Raw genomic sequence first — 16,082 nt, 5'->3', positions numbered from 1 at the left:
ATGATAATAAATTCTATAATTAATATTTTAATTAAATATTTTATACATATCTCTTAATCACGTTTCGAAATGAAAACGTTTCTTCTTCGTACATAAATACAAAGGAATATATAAATTCTACACAACATTACATAGGTATGTAGCTAATATCGCATGTCATTTAGCGTTACCTAGAACGCGCCTCTAGAGGATAGAACTTCATTGCATTCCCCTTCCTTGTCTATCAATTAACTTAGCAACAGAAGACAGAAATAATGGAACAATAATAAAAAGGTAAGAGAAGATATAGATAGAATCAGAAACACAGGAAAAAGTAAGAGCTAACAGATGACCAGAAAAGAAGAAAGTCTGTTGTCTGTGGGTCAAATAACAACTATCACAAATTTGTCAGTATAGTTTAAGTTGTGTTCTTATACTCATTTCTTTGAATGGGAGTTTAATAAATGTAAGTCTCATACTTCAGTGTTTAATATTTTTCAGTAAGTGTTAAATCTCACAAAAAATAAACTCCACTCACCAAAAGTTACACAAATTGAAATTGGTTACCACTTTCTGATGTTAATTGAATCACGTCTTTGCACTGTAAGTACAGTGTCATATCTTTTAGATCAATACCGATATCTCACAACATTATGTTAAGTGACATTTTTAATATTTTTATGGCGCCCTTTTAAGAATCAGACTTGGGGTTTTTGAGTTAAACGTTGTAAGTAACTCTGACATCAACATCTCATCTCTTCCAAATATTCTCCGTTTTCTTTTTAAAAAGCCAAAAATATTTATATCACAGTATAATGCTTCTTCACAATCTTAGTACCGTGCTTCTTTCTATATAACATTTAACGAAGGTGATTTTGATCGTTTACTTTGACGTTTACCACCAACTAAATTACCATATACTATACAATATACTCTAAACTGCATAATTTTTTTTGTATTCATGAAGTAAAAAAGGTTTGGAACAGTATGGCGGTTATAGAGGAGGTTCTGGTTTTGTATTTTAACAATTGAAAAGACCCGATTTTTTCGTTTCTCCTTTTATTTGTTTCAATTGCACTGTGAATGTTTCAAACAAATAACATACTTCTTTTTACTTTCCAGGAGTGCAGATAATTTTAGAGAGTATGGTGGACGTTCTCATGACAGTTTATATGCCGCCTTTCTTTAGGCTTATTCATAATTTTATCTACAATTTTAATGATAGACCGTACCTTTATAATATTAAAGAATACATTATGCACTATATAGTGCTTAATTGAAATAATGGTTTCTACTGATCGCAGTTCATTACTGAAGCCTAGTATAGAAAATAATATTTCGAGGTATTTTCCATTGGTAGTAGTTTTTTTTCTGTGTTAAAGACAAACAAAATAAAGCTAATTTAAACTAGTTTTACCATATATTGTATTTTAATTTCAATTTGTAAATAACTAATTCACATCATTATAAACAACTTTTACCTGCTGTACTCTTAAATTACAAAACACTCAAAGTATAGAAATAATAGTCCAAAATTGTTGCAAACTACGTGAAAGCTTGATTGCAGGCAACTAAAATTGGCAACTAAAATTGGCAACAATATCGCAGCCATAGACAAAGTTTCTTTTGTCAGGCAACAATAAAACTTTTTAACTCTAAAATAAGTACGAAAGGATACTTGAAATGCACATAGGCACACTAACACAATAACACATACACACAAACAAACACACACATGCATGTATGATGCTTCTAAGGATTGCATTCACTCCGGCATATGAGTGTGTACATGGATCGCTATGCGTTTCTTCCAAAGTTTTTAGGTAAATAAAGAAGCCCAGAAAAAGAAGAAACTTAACTATTACTATTTTATTTGGTATTCCTTTTCCGCTATTTCCGGTTTAAAGGACAAAGTTTTATCTTTTGAAGTCCTTATCAAAAGAAAAAGAAGACAACGTTTAAATGTTGAAAAGAGTGAAGAGCTTGAAAAGTATGAAATTCTTAAAATACCGCATGAAAAAGGTATGACAATTGAAGAAAAAATTCAAAATATCTCAACAATTCACATACTAAAAACCTGAACCCACAATCAAGTTTTATGGGAAAGGATATGAGAGGTGTGAATTCATACCAAAATATCAACAAAGGGAATAAATGTTGAGTACCTGCTCAAATAAATTTCATTCAAAGAGCAGAGCAGAAAAAAAAGATTTGACTTATTTAACTAATTCTGAAAGTACTAGAAGAGAAACAATAACAAAAATAATAATTATTATAATACCAACAAAAACAACAACAACAAAACAACAACAACTGTATAAACAAAATAAAAAATAATAAAATTTAAGTTAAAATACTTTTTTCTGATAGTAAAAGTTTTGCTTTACATTTTCAGAATTTTTCCCATTTGGTTTTTTCCACTTGATGCATTTGTATTGTGCCCCACGGAAAAGTCGGAAAAACTATTTCGGTTTTCGGTGCGCTTCTTGGTATTTCATTTTTTTCTTTTTTCAGATTGGGTTTACCAGTTTATTACGTTCTACCGCGACTAGTTATGATAAAATATAATTTTTGGTGTATAAAGTTGATACAACAAAACAGGGTCCTTCCAAAAAAGAAACAAACAGTAAACTTAAAGATTTTATTTTAATATTCAAAATCAAAAAAAAAAAAAAAATTGTTACATATATCTCCTCTTGATACATACATCATGATTGACACACATACGATACAAAAAATATATATTGTTTTAGATGAACTTGCAGTCTAATAGTATGTTCCTATTGTCTTCGTTAAAGCAGTTTATTTGATTAATATCGATAAAACCATGTTTTCAATGCTTAATTAGTAAATTACTTAGTAAGTTACTTAAGTAACTTTAAAATTTTGTTGATTTCATTGACATAAGTTACTTAATGCAAGAGACAGTATTTTTATGTGTCAGAAAGTTCTTGGAAATTTTTAAAAGAATTTCTATTTCTTTAAAAAATTTCACTCAATAATACATCACACAAAAAATTATATATATTATATATATATTATATTGTTATATATTTCATAATCTACTATATATTCAATTACTGAAAACAAAGATTTTATTAAATACTCACTTTCTCAGTACGTAAAAGCTCTCTTAGAATTTCCCAGATTTTCATGACATATAAAAGCTTTTTCATATATTTAAATAAACTTATAACAATGGAAACGACCAGATTCTAATTTGATTAAGACAAATTAATTAAGGTGTGGTGGGAACATGGTATGATACGAACTTGACTAAAAATCATATTAAAGAAATTTATGACCACCAACCATAGAAGAACTTATTTTATATTTGGCCAAGTAAAGCAAAATTTCAGAAAATATAAAATAATTACAAAATAATTCACCCAGAAGAGAAATTTTTTTCAGTCATTATTTTCTACTTTCTGTGATGTGAACTGCTAATATAATTACATTGCAATAAAAATGGTCCAGTGTATGGAGTAAGTATAATAATAATCTTCTAATAATAATTCAATCTTCTAGCATGCTTACCTAATCGATGACGAACGGGGTCAGTAAGCCCAATATAGCATTGTAGTTTCTAAGGTATATCTCAATGAGATTGCTAAATTATTTTTTTTCTTTTAAAGTAGGCAACAGATATTTGTGTGTACTTAGATTTTCCATTTGAAATGCAACATAAACTACAACAAAAATTATTATTATTTTAATTAATTGAATTTTTGGCTAACCATACAGCTGTTTCGAGTGTTGTCATATACCCAACATCAGTGGTCTTGGAATTATTTCTTGTATATAATTATTCATAAATAATTTTATGAGACTGCAAGTACCAAAGGTTGATCTTATACTTAGATAAATAAAAACTTAAATATTAAAAAAATCTTATGAAATTTAAACGTCCATAACTTGAGAAGTAAGCTACTATTAGTAAAAGTTTACTTATATTCATTATTAAATACATACGTTTTTGTAATTGGAATCTCACCATCTCAAATGGTGAGGAGATGGAAGTTATCCGTCAATCCGACCGTCGTTAGAATGTTGTGCCCGACTCCCTAACATACTAATATATAGTATATAGTATACGAATTCAAACACCACTTCATTGGGGAGACTATCTCGAGAAGGGTCTCTTGTATATTGTCATTATAAGTGCTGATATTTTGATTATTGATTTGTGTCTAGAGCTTCACGAATTTTTTTTGGTGTGTCTGTGCTTTTTATTATCTGAGTTTTTGCCTCTCCTTTCTAGGTTATTATTCATATAATGTGTTATATATTAATACAGTTATGAATATATTCCTTTTCAATTCTGGCTCACCCTGTTTAAGGTTTTCATTTAGTAGTATTTCACAGATACATAGAATACACCAAAAGTAGTACTGAGCATCATTTACTTAACTTTATGCTTTCGCAGAAAAGAAAACTTTTCAAGGACATAAAAGTACCAAAGTGCAAAGAGTATAAAATAATAAATAAAATTTATGAAAAAGCATAAACTTTGACTGTTAAGCCTTTTATTTGACTGCATTGCTCTTTATTTTTATTGCAATTTTCAATTTTTTTACTCCGGAGCTTTTGTGTTGAAAGTGTGAACGCCAGACAACCGCACTTAGCCACAGTCATATATATATCTTTTGAGTTTAGTACACTTCATCCTTAAGTACTTTTTTTACTACTAATTTACTAATGCTAACTGTGATTAAAAATAAATAAATTCAAACTTTAAGGCGCTTTTAAATTCATTGCATATAAAATTTTTATACATTTACGCATATACCTATAGTTCTGAAGAGGTTTGAGTTGTTGAAGTCACAGGTAAAACGAATTTAAATATATTTATAATACAATTATTTTTTATTATTTTGAGGGAACAGGATCTTTTAAATTTTATTCAGAATTATTATTAAAGCCGGTAGCATGATGAGTCAAATATTCACTTAAAAGTGTCCTTTGCAAAAAAATCGGCTTAAGTAACAACAGAGTTAAGCTTCTCTGACGCCGGACGCTTTTCTTAGACGCCAATCAATTCTGCTCAAATGGATAAAATCCCTGTATTTGAACATTAGATCCTTAACGATTGCAGTGACTATAAACGCAAGCATCACAACAAGGTCTTTTCAAACTTCATACTCTACTGTAAAGTCCAGATTTCTCACATTGTTGGTAACCTACTCAGAAGGAGTTAGCTTGCTCGATTACATTACTTGCCTATTGATATTCTGCATCATAGCATTCTACCACATGACTTAGTATCTGACATGTGATACAAGCCATTTATATACTTTTCATTATACACCAATGAGTTGCATTCAACTGCAATTATATTTCTCCCATAACCACGAATTGCGCGATCGTAGTTATAGAGTTTATAAGTATCTATCATGCTTACTCAATAACTCTACCTAAAACTAATATCAAAAAATTCTAATTCTAAAATTAAAAATAATATCATTTAATTTAATTAAAAGTTTAAATTATTAAGTGCACTTATATAGCTGTTGTTTATGCGTTTGTTCGAAAATTAACATATCAAGTGCATTAATCGCTGGCACCCAAATTTGTCCAGCTCCATATGCAAACAATGCTTTTCATGTTAGTCTATTTCAAATATATATCCCTTGGCATATATACTCTCTAAATTATATGCAAAGAATTCAATCCAAAAGGAGAGCCACGTTATGGCATGGCACAAAAGTGTCGTTATATTGTGTAAACCAATGCATGGGAATGATAATCAATATAGTTTTGTGCAGAATTTTTTCTAGCTATAAACTATGGAATATCTTAAACACAAAAAACATTATGTACCACTAAGAATATATGAGTGGTTCGACTAGGTATTATGGAAGGATGTAAACTACCTTGCGCATTATAGAAGGGGATCTGATTGATATAAAGTAATAGAGACACGTAAAAACATAATCGCAATGAAGAATTAGCAATTAATCGTAGAATATTGGAAGACTTTAAAAATTGAAAATTTATAGATAGTTTATATATAATGAAAGTTAAAAAACTAATAACGAAATTGTATGCAGTACTTAAAAAAGATATGTATTTTCAAAGTTTTTATTATATATAGCTTATAGGGAAATTTCTTTTTGTGAGTCTAAGCCATAGTTGTTCTGGAATCAGCACTTTAAATTCAAATTGTGTATTGTCGAAAACATGTCAATGAAAATAAAAATAATACATATTGTAGAACATATAATCAATCTGGGGTTTTGAGATGTGCCGTCTTGGATCTATAGAGTTAGCTTTACACCAATAAATTTAATAAATAAAATATAAAAAATATTAAAAAATATTTTGGAAATATAAAAAATATTTTCAAAATATAAAAAATATTTTCAAAATATAAAAAATATTTTGGAAATATAAAAAATGTTTTGGAAATATAAAAAATATTTTGGATATATGAAAAGATTATTTGAAAGACCTCCTTCCCTATGTTTACATTTTTTGCGATATATTTATTAGTTGTTGAATCCTTTAAAATATTTTAAAATTTTAAAAATGCTCCCATAGGTAAAGAAATTTTTAAATATGTTAAACTTTAAGTAAAGATGGTATCGATATAGCACTTTCAAGACATAGATACTAATAGACCAACTATTAGAACAACATGTATTAGTAAGGTCAACCAATTTCCATATTTATATGTACGTACGACTATAATCGCTTAAGAAAATTCATTTTTCAGTGAAAGGAAAGTGTTTTGTGGATCTCAAAAGTAATGCTAAAGACTTGCACTGACATCCTGATACTAATAGACCAACTATTAGAAAAACATGTTTTAGTAAGGTCAACCAATTTCCATATTTATTTAAATGTAATCGCTTCAAAAAATGTATTTCTCAGTGAAAGGAAAGTGTTTTATGGATCAAAAGTAATGCTAAAAACTTGTACTGAAATTCTGAAGGATATTCCGACTTGTTCTTGTCATTTTCGAATCTTTTGTGTTCAAAGAGTCTAGAGAACTAGAGGATAGCATTTAAAATTTGATCAGGTCCTTTGTGTTCAAGTTAAGATTAAAAGTTCCAAAACTCTACAGTTATAATTTAATGCTATTAAGAACTTCTTAACAACTAAGCCGGTGCATTATAACTGTACTTAAAAATACAAATAAAAAATCGCTGTATAATCTATTTTCCCTATTAGTCCAAAAAAACTGAAAAAGAAACCGAATAACTTCAGTTACTTCAGTTTAAGCAGAGCCAACGCTACTAAGCCTTAAAGTATCATTAAAATTTAATGGGGGAGCGACAGTTCTGTGAGTAATAATTTAAAATTTTTAACTAAATATGAAAAATTGAACATTTTTCATATTTTTGCATAAAGCAGAGTACTAATGACTATTCATTGTTGTTGTTGTTGTTGTTGTTGTTGTTGTCCTTCTCATCTTCTTTGTTTGTTGTTGCTTTATTTATTATTGTTTCTGTATGGAGAAGTCAGTAGGGTACTTCGGTACGGAAAACAAATTCAAATCCGGAAATTTCTTTTGTTTTCTTGTTCGTCTTCCGCTTTCTGTTTATATAAATTCTCGAAATATCTAACGAATAACAAAATTACGGGCACAACGAAAGCGAGAAGAAAGTTTTAATGACTGTAAAATTGACCAATTTAGGTAAAAAATTTTGTTTCATAACAAATTTAAAATAATTTAGTTTTCCAGTTTCAATTATTTTATTTCCCCCATAATAGCGAGAGCATCTAAAATAACAGTCACAATTGTTAAAATAATAAAGTAGAGGAGATGCGGTAAAAAAAATCTCAAAATAGAACAGCAAAGAAATGAATTATGAGATGTTTTTGGGGTAGAATTCAAAAGGAAAAATGAAAATAAAATGAAAAAAATAAAAAAAAAAATTAATGAAAATGTGTTGAAAATTTTGATATCCTCTTGGAGAGTGTTAAGTAGCCCTTAATGTGTTCGTGTTAAGAGAACGAAGTGAACACAGAGTTTAAACATCTTAAATTTGTTATTAAATAAAAGTTGAAATATTTTTTTAATTTTATATTAACTCTGAAAACAAATGAGTACCGATAAATTTCATTAACGAACGTCAATAGTACGACTCAAAAATAAATCTAACTTAAGTAATACTGGATTCACCCAACAGTTGTCTTTGTTATTTCAGCTGTCATGTTTGTGATTTTAGCTGTCAATTGTAGTTGAAAATTTTTAACAGCTAAAATTACAACCTCGTGATCCATCTCTCAAAGCTTTTCATGAGTTAATGTCAACCTCTGCCTTCTCGTGACGGCTGCTGTTTTAATATTAGAGGAAGGAAGGATATGTTAGTACCAATCATATGTATCAACAACAGAATCGTAGACCTCATGACTGAATAATTTTGCATTAATACGAGTATAGCAGACCTATTTCCGATCTAGACAACTCAGACAAATCATTCGTGCCTGCTGTAACTGTAATTTGATTCAAGTTTCAACAAGAAGAATGTTAACTAACTCGAAAGCTGGTTCGGATAACGGCTCGACGTCAACGGACCATATTCGCAACGGACTCGATTTGGTTGTTGGAATGTTCGTACTTTAAATCAGGTGAGTAAATTAGTGCTTTTATTAGCTGAATATGAACACTTGAAGGTGAACATTATTGGATTAAGAGGACGTCCAAAGACAACATAGAGGTGAACAATATTCACCGAAACATCCAAATCGTTTAATGAGTCTAGATACCTGGCACGGAGTAGGAAAAACTGGAAAAATTTTGTAGACAGACTAAAGTCTAAATTCTAAATTCTAAAAAAAATTAATTTTAAATTGTATATAGTCTTACAACATGTCATAATAAAATAATAATGCAATTACAAACAAAACTGAATTACGAAATTTACTGAATCCAGTATAAAACATTTTTATTTAAAATGATTTATTGTGAATTTTGTATTTTCACTACTTTTTGATATTTTTTATTTTGTGCTAAAATGTAAAAGGAAATGTAGATATGCTCACTTTCAATTTGTCACTAAAATCAACCGGTAAGAAGAAACTCAGCCTCTTTGAGTTAAAATGTTAATTTATTATTACATTTTCTTATAATAAATGTTCCTTCGAAAACTGTAAAAATTAGATAGTTTGCGGTTTATAAAATCATTCGTTGACAGTTAACTGGAAATTTCGTAGTTATTCACAATAGATGAATTTTTAGTGTTGGCAACCATGTGATTTGAGTTACTTATTAGTTAAGCGGTTTCAAAAAGGTTGGACTAAATAAGCCCGCAGTGTTACTGTTTCATATGTTATTTTTAATATAAGCAGTTATTCTTTTGTGATATACTTACAAAAGAAAACGCCTATAGTAGTTTACAGATTATTGTTTTTTATCTTCCTGTCAATCAAACTTCTTTTTAAATTTACTGTTTTTTGTTTATTATTTTGTTTATCGACATGTGGAGACTTCACAAATTTTTGATCTCTGTTGTTTTGCGGCATTTCGTTGGATTCCTCTGCTTCGCCAAAGTCATTCCAAACGGTTTCTAATTTTCATTTTCCTACAATGAGGTTTCTTCTGTGATTTTCTTCACGTTTCATGAGATGTTGTTTGGCAGCCTCATTACATATATTTAGAACGTCTGCATTTTTATTTATTTTAAATATTTGGTTCTTAAATTCGGCCTTAGGTGTTAACCATATTCTTTCTCAACTGTACTAGTTTTTTTTTTAAATGGAATTTTCCCTCATTGTTAACTCCTTTTAAATCAGATATTCTGTTATGAGTGTCTGCTAACTTATTGGTTTGTTGTTTTCTAAATGGATTATTAAATAATTTTATTTAATTTTTAAAAATTACAATATAAATGATAATGCGGTGACGAACAAATGCTGATGTGTAGGGTTGTCCTGATGTACCTCATAAGGTAGTAGTAAAAGGTAGTAAACTTTTAGTATTTCAAGAGGTTTTGAATGCCAAAAAAGTAAACTTTAAACAAAATTTTGTGACTTGAATTTGTTCGTCGTTCCGAGAGTTCACATTTTTACTATTTTCTTGATCCTAATAAGTTGGTAATTATACAAAATTTGTTGATTTCAAATATTCTAGACAATAATTTCTTAAAATTAAGTGTTTTGTGAAGTTCTTATGATGTGAATAAGTTGGCTAAAAACTAGCTTACTTTAATTTTAGTGAAAGTGTTTTTTCTCAATTCCGAAAATGGAGAAAACATTTTTTACACACAGGATATCAAAAGTTTTGTTATAAGTTTGATATTTCTGGAAATTGGTTGATTCCCATTTAAGAAAATCATTAGTCAAAATTTCTTCAAATTGGTTGGTTCGAATTTAAGAAAATCATTAATTGAAATTCCTAGAAATTGGTTGGTTCTAATTTAAAAAAATCATTAGTAGATATTTCTAGAAATTGGTTTGTTCTAATTAAAGAAAAGTTATGTAGTATAGTAGACATCGCTTTTTTCTATATATATATGATTTAATAAATAATTTTTGTTCTTTTAATATCAATTTTTTATAGTAGACAATTTATTAAAATGGATAATAGTGAAAGTTTCGTTCTTGACGGCGCAGTGGTAACACCATTAACTACCAACACCACTGACGCAGCAGCACCACTAACATCCATGAAAAAACTCTTAGATGAAGTTGTTGCGTTTGTTGATGTGCACGCAGGAAATATGAATGTCTCCAATTCAATTAAATCACATATGAAAGTTTTTGGGGCTAAGATAGCACGAAGTATAACACCTAAAATCACCCACTTAGTATTCAAAGATGGCAGTTTTAAAAATTATACAAAAGCTAAAAACTTAAATATACCAATAGTGCGAGTCTTATGGATAGAGGAATGCAAGAAAATTGGAAAATTAGCTGATCCTTCAGAGTTTAAAATTTATAATCAATTTTATTACGATCATCCCGAATTATTTGAGAAAATCAAGCGTGTTAGACGACGGTGTACAGATGGGTCAGAACAAAATGCTCCTAAAAAAAGAGCACTGCATAAAACATCCAAAATAACTAGTACAACAGCAAGCAATGGTGATGCATTCTCAGTGGTAAATAGTGAAGATGGAATGCTTCGAGACGACGAACAGCCAGGAACATCAAGGTCTGTTGAATACAGCGATAACTCAAGCATTCGTTTTACACCACAATCATTTGGCATAAAAAATACAGGTTCGACTACAAATGTTTACGAAAGCGATGATGATGATGATGATGATGACGATGATACATATACATCATTCACTGAAAGTTTAATAGATAATTCTTACCCTACATTTGGGAAAGAATTACAAGCTCCTATAAAGAAAGAAAAAGCAGATGTTAGCGGTATGAAATTTGAACCAGAAGATGGACGTGTACCCAATCTAGTAACAAAACCAAGTGGTAGTATCAACCAAGTAAGAAATATAAGTATTAAGAAGATTTTGAAAAAAGGTGAAGGTTCATTGCCATAAGGCAGTGTCATTATATTTAAAAAAAAACAACAACAAAAAAATCTCGACATAAAACGCAATATAATTTTATTTTAAACACCAAAAATAAAAAAACAATAGAAATTACAAATCTCATCACAGTGCGAACTCAAAAGACCTAAGCATTTTCTTAATCATACGAACGACGATCGCAGACTAAACTGAATTTATATTGATATAAAATCATAATTATATAATGATATATAACCAATGATATATAAATAATTTCAAGAACACATCAGCAAGATTTAAGTAAGTATGAACCATTTTTTTTACCTCTTTAATTTATTAGTAAAAAGATTGGAGATTAATTACTGCTGTACTTAATGTGTATTGACATTACTATTATATATATCATATACATATACACATCATATACATATCATATCACATATATATATATATCGTTATATTTCTCTTTTTATTCAAATTTAGTGATAAGTTGCATTTTTATTATTGTCTGTGTAAGTTATATGAGTCATTATGGGCCAAGGAAAAGGATCATGGGTCAAGTGTTAATATTTTGGTAGCTAAGCACTTTAAACAAGGTGAATCCTATCGAGAAATAGGAAAATAATTGAATATTCACATTTTTAAGTATCCAAAATATCGCTTGAAAACGCAAACCAAAACGACCAAAAACACTTTCTCGTCCAGATGTTAGCTATATCCGGAAGAAAGTGCATAAGAGCCCAAAAGTTAGTGCCCCAAAACTAGTTAGTGACGTCGCTTATGCTCTGAGTAAACATGTTTATTCAAAAACTGTGTAAAGGGCTTTGCGAGAGAATTCCAAATCGTGATCAATTGGTCTAAGATGCTGCCTCAATGAGAGGACAATATTTCTTCACCCTGACTGGGGATAGTTTCAGTTATATGTAGTGCAAAAATTTATTATTTTTATAAAAAGAAACAGAGATACGTAAAAATATTTTTGTTTTATTTTATAACTTTACCTGGTTTTTTTTTGAAATTTTTCGTACAAAACAACACACCCAACTAAGCATAAAAAAATAGGAAATCTCTTTGGAACCATATTAGAAAATCCTGATAGTAAATGTATTTAAAAAAATATATTTATAAAAAAATATATATATTATATAGTATTACATATATTCTATTATATATATATAATATAATTAAAAGAAAAATTTAACCAATTAAATGCTGTTAAGTACTAAACTCTGCTTCTTATCTCTCTTGTTTTAGGCAATGTGTGCTGCTTAAATAATATCTTTCCATATGAAAGGATTTTCTCAAAAACTATACAATTTATCAGTGAACTGGAATATAAATTATAGGCGTAACCAAAAAAATTAAAATTAACTAAAATAGTTCTTATAAAATATGTATATAACTCTTCTTTACGCAAATAATGATATTGTTTTTAATACGAGTATTATGGATCCAAGTCATGTACGAAGAGACTTCACGAAATTCACGATTTTTAAGACCAACCTCTGCCAGTATTTTACACTCCTCACAATTGCTTTTATTATAAAGAATACACTTTGGAAAATTCGTTGTTATTTGAAATAATTTTTTTTAGTCCAATAGAAAATGCACTGGATGATTCGTAATTCGTAAGTATTTAGTGTAAGTATTATTTGATACAGAAAATGTTTGAAATGACTTTTTCTCAGGTTTGTTATCAACTTCGATTTTCCGCAAAATTAGAGGAGTATGTTCATCGCATCGGCAGAATAGTACGCGTTGGGCGATTCCATTAGTTATCTAACACATTCAGATTGAAAAGATGCAAAGGATTTTATACATATTTTGGAAAAAGCTGTCCAGGAAGTACCAGAAAAACTATAGAAAATGTTGAAATGCTTTGATGACTTGAAGAAGCGATGTGATGGAGCGTTTAAGAGGGGTGGTAGTTTTAATCGCTGTTACTAAATAAATTATTCATTCCAAATTAATATTAATTAATAATTAAAGAAAAACAATTATTGTTGTTCTGGTTTTATGACCAATTAATAATATACTCAAAAATAAACAAACATTGAAAAGATTGAAAACTGTATTATCCATTTTTAAGATGTGATTCTAAGACCTCATTTGGGTTAATAGCATCAAGTATTCAAATTAAAACGTTTAAACTATAAATTAATAGTTTTCTATTACATTAGGCGCTTTTAGGATCAACTTAATACTAACTCACGATTTTTGTCGTCAGAGTTATCTTGCTGCTCTTGCAAATTATCTAGAGTGTCATAAATTGATCTGAATCGATTTACCAATCGAAAATAAAAACTGCATTAAAAGTGCTTCTCGATTAAAAAAATAACCTCAGATTCACCAATCAAAAATGACATTAGTTTCGATTTGAAATTTAAAGTGTTTAAAAGAATAAAAAGGAAATATTATTTGAAATAAAATATTAAAATCGTACTTAAATTTTTAATTAATTTTTTCAACTTTTTTTGAGACATTTCCGCTTTTATCTTAAATAGAATCAGCTGCTTTGGAAGTTTAATTTTTTAACTATACGTTCATGACGTCACATTTGTAAGTTTTATAACGAATCGTCGACAGAATGGCTATTGAAATGAGGTACGCTTATATCTCATTTATTTAATAGAAAAAAAGTGCTCATAATACACATATATATGTAATCTTTTTTTTGTCAGTATGTCTTTCGTACCTGATAGAAAAGTCTGATAGAAAAGAAAGTTGACCCATCGAGCACTGTATATATACAGGGCTATTGCTGTGTCACATCTAGTTCATTCGTAGTAGAATAACAAGACGTCGTCAAGTTCAGCTGTCAAATTATTTAACCTGACGCCGTGTAACTTCATAAAAGTTTTTTGGTAAAAAATTTTAAGAAAATTAATACTAAAGAATCGAATGATAAAATATTATCAACTATATGTGAAGAAAACATGGAGTCCAATTTGGCAAAATCAAGTGGTAGAATTAGAGTTGGGAGTATTTTAGAAACTGCTTCCGGTCAAATAAAATATAAATGTATTCTTTGCTCAAACATTTTTTGGGAAAGTGAACTTTTTGAAGAGCATATTATCGCTGCACATAGTCACGCATATGTCATTAATGAAGTAGAAACTAATGATAATGATAATACCGGGGACTGTGTGGTTTCGGCCATCGAAAATAATATTCAAAGCCAAGAATTGGGTCAAGATCCAAATATTCATCAAGTCACCGAAAACTGTGTAGAAAGCGGCACACCTCGCAACTCAAGCAAACCCGTAGAAATGAATGATGCACCTACGTGTAGCAATAAGATGATTTCGGTGGAAGAAAACAGAATGAAAATGGAAGGATCTGTCAACAAAAAGGACATTTAATGAACAATAAATGATACCAAAAACATGATCTGAATTTTTTAAAAATATATGCCTCTTAAAAAATACATATTTTTTTAATATAACGCCAAGGAAAAATAGGCAATCTTTTCTTGTGTTTCATTGGTCCATTTAAGCAAACCCTAAAATTTGTTTTTGGGTTCTGAAAATCGATTTTCCTGTAATCGGTTTATTATTAGCTTAAAAAAAATATTATTTTCTAGCACTAAGTAGACATCTTAAAATGAATTCTAAAGTTTGGGTGTCAACTCTCAATAGTACTCTTCATTTTATGTGGAACGCTCTTAAAATTAATCTTAAAATCTATTTTTAAACAGATTTTAAACTTCGCGGAAGTGTAGGACATGTTTCGTAAGCTGCGAGTACCTCGATATATACATATAACTGAATTATAGTTTCTAAATACTAAACTATTATGGGTACAAATGAAAACTCCCAAATGTCTTTTAAGCCCCTTAAATTTAAACCGCGTATATTAGTTGACTGTGAATTCCAAGTTTAAGAACCTCTTTAAATACAATCAGTTCTGGAGCTTCATCATCTGTTGAAACCAATGTTTGCCGGTTCATACAATTTGCTGTAAATGGTAAGTTGTCAAGACTTTTGGCAATATTTGAGAAAAAAAAAAACGTTAAGTGAATATATTATTTATTTTAATAATTAAATATACATTGGGTCGTTATTCTCCCTATTCACATAAGGATTTATTGACAATTAAATTAATAGAACAGCTGTTCTAAGCGACAATAATATGAAGAAGTCATTTAAGGCTGTATGGTCGTACCAAGGGCAATCAGCTGATCGGTTCTACCTTATGGAAAAAAATGTATACCATTTTGTGAGTAGAAGTACAAATCAGAGGAAACGTAAAAATGAACGTAAAAGAAATTTCATCAGCTGTTCAGAAGAAATTTTGTGTCTCAAGTGACTTGGTGACATAACACGTGACACCTGAAATTCATATCTCACCTATTTTGCTCTAGTCTGAACTGTGACATAACAATTTGACATGACATGATAATTTATTTGTGTTTTAGGGCTAACGTTAGCCTACGCTCGTTACGTTTTCATCAACTAATTTAGTCTATAGGCAGAATTTATAGACCAATCAAAATGTTCTTCGAAAAAGTGGAAGTTGGTTTCTAAAAAGTTTTCTGGTCTTAATGCAGACATCTACTGTTAGATTAAGTTAAGTTATAAAGGCGATCCCTGTTACCATATAATTAAAAACGTCTACTGTTAATTAATTCCCACTTATGAAAATGGTTTAAGTGCATAACGCATGCTTGATGAAATCGCT

The 16,082-nt window shown here is 29.3% G+C and overlaps 1 protein-coding gene across 1 annotated transcript; it reads left to right on the top strand.

Annotated features, from left to right (window-relative positions):
* Window positions 1–13,844: 13,844 nt before the first annotated feature.
* LOC119690210 lies at window positions 13,845–14,861 on the top strand. Its single transcript, XM_038105223.1, has 3 exons — window positions 13,845–14,006; window positions 14,084–14,266; window positions 14,334–14,861. The coding sequence occupies exon 3, from the start codon at window positions 14,339–14,341 to the stop codon at window positions 14,762–14,764; it is 426 nt and encodes a 141-aa protein (XP_037961151.1). The 5' UTR covers window positions 13,845–14,006; window positions 14,084–14,266; window positions 14,334–14,338; the 3' UTR covers window positions 14,765–14,861.
* Window positions 14,862–16,082: the final 1,221 nt, after the last annotated feature.

This window comes from Teleopsis dalmanni, chromosome X (assembly GCF_002237135.1).
Source record: "Teleopsis dalmanni isolate 2A chromosome X, ASM223713v2, whole genome shotgun sequence".
NCBI lineage: Eukaryota > Metazoa > Arthropoda > Insecta > Diptera > Diopsidae > Teleopsis > Teleopsis dalmanni.
Note: the sequence above shows the minus strand (reverse complement) of the source record. Positions and strands in the feature narration are given on the sequence as shown.

Bases quoted from the DNA above. Each gene is read 5' to 3' on its own strand.
- LOC119690210 (XM_038105223.1), top strand. From the start codon at position 14,339: ATGGAGTCCAATTTGGCAAAATCAAGTGGTAGAATTAGAGTTGGGAGT.